This window comes from Sinocyclocheilus anshuiensis, unplaced genomic scaffold (genome assembly GCF_001515605.1).
Source record: "Sinocyclocheilus anshuiensis isolate Anshui unplaced genomic scaffold, SAMN03320099.WGS_v1.1 scaffold119, whole genome shotgun sequence".
In the NCBI taxonomy this organism is placed as follows: Eukaryota; Metazoa; Chordata; class Actinopteri; order Cypriniformes; family Cyprinidae; genus Sinocyclocheilus; species Sinocyclocheilus anshuiensis.
The window spans coordinates 777,104-783,298 of record NW_015549581.1 but is presented as its reverse complement, the minus strand read 5'-3'; the positions used below and the strand labels follow the sequence as shown (position 1 = coordinate 783,298).

The 6,195-nt window shown below is 36.4% G+C and overlaps 1 protein-coding gene across 1 annotated transcript in view; it reads left to right on the top strand.

Annotated features, from left to right (window-relative positions):
- Positions 1-6,195, top strand: part of LOC107657744 (matrix metalloproteinase-16-like) — a 57,131-nt gene that overhangs the window by 32,818 nt on the left and 18,118 nt on the right. The window contains exon 5 of the mRNA XM_016445968.1: positions 4,164-4,325. Coding sequence (XP_016301454.1) covers positions 4,164-4,325 — 162 coding nt within the window. The remainder of the gene's footprint in view (positions 1-4,163; positions 4,326-6,195) is intronic.

Sequence of the window (6,195 nt, the reverse complement as noted above, 5' to 3'; positions counted from 1 at the left end):
GCTCGGAAGAGAGGGGCGGGGTCAGCAGAGCTCATTAACATTTAAAGGAAAATGCTACAAAACGGCTTGCTCTGAAAAGAGCTGTTTTTGACAGGGTAAAAAAGGTGTTTTTTTACACTACCATTGAGAAATTTTAACCAAACTACTGTATGTTACAGACTTTTCATTAAGACCCTAAAGAATCATATCAACTTGTGGAAAATGGGCATCCGATGACCCCTTTAATATGGAAATCATTCAGTACCATCAATGTACCATAGCGTTGCCATGTTTTATTTGACATTTACCATGGTAATACCACAGTATTATTTAAGTTCCTTTGAGTGCCATATAAATACAATGGTATTTAAATATGAATGTAATCAAGGTATATATCAAAACACCATGGTATTACCATGTTTTTTGGACATTTTGGAAAAATCATGGAATTTATTCAGTACCATGGTATATATATCAAAGTACCATGCTATTACCTTGCTTTTTGGACATTTACCATAGCAAAATCATAATTCTTTAAAGACCTTGGAGTTCCATGTAAATACTAGTATATATAAATATGGTAATCATTTAGTACAAAGGTATACATTAAAGCACCATGGTATTATCATGTTTTATTGAACGTTTACCATGGTAAAATCATATTATTCTTTTAAGAACTTTTAAGCTCTGTGTAAATACCATTGTATATAAATATGATTATTCTTCAGTACTATAGTATATCTCAAGGTACCATAGTATTATCATGTTGTTTGGACATTTACTGTATCAACAAGATAATATCATTCAGTACCAAGGTAAATATTACTGTAAAAAAAGTACTGTGGTATTACCATGTTTTATTGGGCATTTGCAGATCTACATTTTTAGCATGGGTGATGATAAGGTAATTCCCAGATTGAGGTCAATGGACTTGACAAATTGAGTAAAGTCTTTTCATGTCCGTTTCCCATTTTTGTTTCCCATCACTTTGCTTTTATTCTCCTCTTTTTGATCTATGAACTTGCCTTTCTGCTAATTAATCAGGGTCTTGGGTCTTACGTAAGCGTCGTGACGGTTCAAACGCAGCTGTTCCGAATTGAACTTCAGCAAGAGCATCTTGGGAAAACCGCAGTGCTGGGCCTGAGCACGAATAAGCTGATAGGACACATACACGTTACTCTACACATCACTGGCTTTATGCTCTTTTTTTCTGTGGAGAGTGCAAAAATGAAATATATATATATTCATAAAATGTAAAAAATGTAAGTGACGTTTTGCCCATTTTGGGGTGGTCAAGGCTAAATGATTGCTAAGATCCAAGTGCTTGTTATCATGTTTCTATGTGGTTAGTGGGTGTTTACACCCAGCCTTAAAAGGGTCAGTTTACCTGAAAAAAAAAATTCTGTCACCATTTAGTCACCCTCAAGTTGTTCCAAACTCATAGCACTTACTATTTTCTGTGTAACATAGTTTCATTTTGAGGTATTTGTTTGTTCTGATTCACTAAAAAAAGAACTAGTTCCTAAGAATCAATTGTGTTGTTCATTTGTGAATCAGACAACACTGGTTGCACTCTTTTTGATTCTCTAAAACAAACCAGCTCATTCAAACCATTGATTTGGGAATGTAACTATACCGCTCTTGCTCTAAAATACACTGTGTTTTTGATTCACTGATTGACTCTTAAGAGTCATTGTTTGGGAATGCTCTATGTTTTTGATTCATCTCTCTATCTTGCACTGGTTTTATCCTCTTTTTGGTGGAGAGAGCATAAATGAAATACATTTTTACATTTTATGACAAAATATAAATGGTGTTTTGTCCGCTTTGGGGTGGCCATGACTATGTGGATGCTAGCATGTTGCTATGTGGTTGCTGGGTGGTTACACCCTGCCTTAAAGGGACAGTTCACCCAAAAATGAAAATTCACTTGTTTACTTGGAAAACAGTTTATGGGTGAGCTATCTCTTTAATCAAAAGAGACCAGATGGCTACAGATTGCTCAGATCCCTCCTTATATTTAAGTCTAGGAGTTCAGTGCCATTTACGGCCGTGGTGTAAACAGCGAGGGATGATTTATGCAGAAAAGTTTTGAAAAATACTACTAGTGATCTCTCTAATTTCAGACGGTTCCAATGCAGCCCACTTTCCTACAAAGTCTCTTTAGATCTCGTTCTTGCACTCCCGCTGTCCCGTTTCTCGTAAATTCTTAATAACGCTTGTGTTGTGTACTGTATGTACAGTTTGTTTCCTTCTAATACCCTACTAAACTAATATTTTTCTCTGATAACAGAACTGTAACTGGTCTCGTGTGTTTTGTTTGCTCAGTAGCATTTAGTCAGTTGTGTATTTTGGAGTGTTTCGCAGCCATCAGTCATCAGCTTGCCCGCATATTCTCCAGGGTGATGTTCCATGCGCAGAAATAGACCGAAATATCCAGGAATGCAAAACGCGTCATTTGATCTGCGTCTCATGCGCCGAGCAGTTTACACAAAACACAATTCATTGTTCACAATTCATTGGTGTCAGCAGATAAAAGAGGGAAAGATAGAGAGACAGAGTTAGTCATAACTAAAGGAGAAGAGAAAAGACAGATAGCTGCTGATGTGGCCTTCATGGTCGCTCTGTCCTCTGCGGTTCTCGTTTACCATCACATAACGTCTGCTTTACTTTGGTGTTTGGACTGTTTTCTGGCCTGTGGCGTAAAGTCCCGCTCCAAACCATCACGGGGCGAGCAGGGTGGGGTTTTCCATTTGTGCACAGAGGGAAGATGCTCTGCGTGGATGTTTGATGTGAGGGTGTGTAGTGACAGGGTTCATACTGTAATGAATCCCAGCAGTAGCTGTGGTTACTCTGGATGAGTTATTCTGGAGTGGAAACAGAGATGGATAACAATTACGCACACAAACAACCACACGCACACAGGCAGACTGCAGCTTTGATTTTGACATATCATTTTGCGCTCTGACACATTTGCTGTACATTTAGTGGAATTTTTTCTTTTAAAGCTCAAGTGTGAACTAGCACTGGCTGGGTACATATATATGTCTCATGATTCAGTATTATATAACAATATAACTGGATCCTCATTACTGCTCAAAACAAATTCTGAAATAATACTGTTTAAAGCGAACATGAATGATATTCATAAACCATGTTGTTTATGTAATGTGATATATGAAACAGGATATTCTGCAAGAAGAAAAATGTAGGTAGTTGATTGGGTCCTGAAAAGAAAAAAAAAAAACATCTCATGAAAATCATTTGTTAGTTTTGATCTAAAAGACAGAAATGGCTAAGAATTTGGGAATCAGACTACAAAGGGTCGAACAGTATATTTTTGACTCACTAAAAACAATCAGCTCATAAGAGTCATTCATTCATTTTGATTCACTAAAAAAGAACCAGCCCATAAAAGTCATTAGTTTGTTTTGGTTCAATTTGGTACCAACTATTTCATAAGAATGATTTGTTTGCTTTGAAAAAAAAACCCAGCTCGTTAGAGTTGATCATTTTAGAATTGTTTGGGCAACTTTGGATAAAAGCGACTTTAGATATAAAGAACCAGCTCATAAGAACCGTGTTTGTTTTGATTCACAAAAAAATAACATACAAGAAAAAATAGCTTTCAAGTGTCAAATTTTTAACATTTTTAAAATTTGTACATTTTAATTCACATAAATATGGCTTTTAAGAGTTGTTTATTTGGGAATGGGACTACAGTGGTCATACTGTATGTTTTTAACTCACTAAAAAAGAACCAGCTTGTAAAAATCGTTTGTTTTGATACACTGAAAAAGAACTCGCTCATAAGAATCATTTGTTCATTTTGATTCACTAAAAAATAAGATGGCTTGTTAAGAGTTGGTCATTTGAGAATCAGACTACAAAGGTCACACTATATTTTTCTGATTTACTAAATGTACTAAAACGACTCACAAGAGTCAGTGTGTTTTGATTCCCTCAAATGAATCAACTCATAAGAATCATTGGTTTCAGACCACATGGTTTTGACTAAAAAGCACCAACAACTCAAAAAATGGACATTGGAGAGTTTTAATGGCATCTTAACCAAGATGTGGTACTTTCATCGTAATAGTTTACAGTGATTTAAATGGTTTTATGTGTGCTGCAGTATGTCTCAGTGTTTAACTTGCTGATATGTGTGTGTTTTGTGTGTACAGGGAACGACCTCTTCCTGGTGGCGGTACATGAGCTGGGTCACGCGCTAGGCCTGGAGCACTCCAACGACCCCACTGCCATCATGGCCCCCTTCTACCAGTACATGGACACAGAGAACTTCAGACTGCCACATGACGATCTGCAGGGCATCCAGAAGATCTACGGTAAGATTCACAAAGGACACACTCAATTCTACACTGGAAAAAATGGTTTTTCTAAGTAATTAAAACAGATTATTGGAGTATGTTTTACAATAAAATGCTATTTCAGTCTTTAGTTTTGTTCAATTTCATGTGTTACTCATTAAAGTTTTTTTTTCCACCACAGAATAAAAGAATAAAAATAGGTAAATTCAACTTTTTAATCTCACAATTCTGACTTTTTCCCTCAGAATTCAGAGTCATGAAGTCGCAATTCTGAGTTAGATCTGACAATTGACACTTCTTTCTCAGAATTTCTCAGAGTTTACATGTCACAATTTAGAGTTGTTTTTTTTTTTTTCTCAGAATTTAAGGAATTAGATTTTGGTCTTTAATTCTGAATGTAACTTCTCAAGAAACTAATGAAAATCTAAACTGAAAATGAATAAAATATCTTTGAAACAGCAAAAAAATAAATTGCAGGCAAAATTTTTGACTAAACGGTTTGGCTAACGTTTCTGAAGTCTTCATTTACGCTGAGTTTTTGTTCGCCATTTTGACACAAATTCCTCATGGGGGCGGGTCTAGCAGCGGTGGGTTCTCATTGGCTGTTGAGTTTTTGATTGATAACGTCTTGACCTGGAATTGAAGACATCAGTCTTATGTTGTTTAGTTGTGCGACCAAGAACCTGTAAGTGGCAACCTATTAAAAATAAAAATCAATGTTTTTTTAGAATTGTGAGACAAAAGTCAATTTTGAGATATAAACTCTAGATAAAAAAAAAGTCAAGATAAAATACATTTTTAAAAGTTGCAGTTACCTTTTTTTAATTTTTTTTTTTTATTCCATGGCGGAAACAAGTTTGCATAGTTACTTGTCGTTTTTTGTTTTTTTTTGTAATTATTTGTGAAATTGTCTAGTAAAATGTTTAAAAGGAAATCCTACACCATTTTATTTTTTTTACAGTGTAACACTAAATATTAAACCTCAGTGTGTAGCTCAAATCAGAACCCCCTTAGCAACCACATAGCAACACCCTGGCAACCATTCACACTTTTCTTATAAAATGTAAAAATCTACTGCTTTATGTTTCCCTCTGCTCCTCCACCCCCATCCAGAAAAACACTAAAATGCATGTTCCTGAGATGTTCAGATCCTCCTTCCTGGACCCCATCCAACGTCCGTCCCTTTGGTCTTCCTCTTTCCTCATCCTGACACAGGATGAGACCGCTGAGGGTGGAGATACTCGTACATCTCATGTATCACGCACACATTCCCAACCACGTTCTCTCAATATCCATCACTCTCACCAGAGCAGATCTCTGTTTCGTTGGCCCTGTGTTATGTAAGGTGAAGGGCTGTAATCCTCGCTTCAAATTTCAGGAGATTTGATTTCTGACAGTCACTCCTCTCTGTGGTTCTGTGGGCCGCTCGCATCTCCAGAGGGCTAATCCTGTCAGGCCGCCCTCCTGCCTGATTCATACTTAAAATCATTAATTATTTTCTCCATTTAATCACCTGTCCTTTCACTCTCACAGAGGATTTCTTGACCTCTTGATCTGCAGGCTCGTAGCGTTCTGTCGGCTCTTCCAAAAATCTGACGTCTTAGTTCATTGTGCTAACAGCTTGAACTCTTCAGCGCGGGCCAGCCGTCTGCTGTGCTGTGATAATGAATCCACAGATAATCGAGGTGTATGCTGGACTGTAATTGATGCGAGAGCTCATGATAGCACTTTTTTTATACCCCAGTCCAGATGAATATTATAAAACCGATTTATTTGGTCAACAAGATTGTCTAGCTTCTTTTACCTTAATTTTCAAAATAATACAATAAAAATAATATATATTATATAATAAATGTTATACAATGTATGATTATATATATGTGTGTAT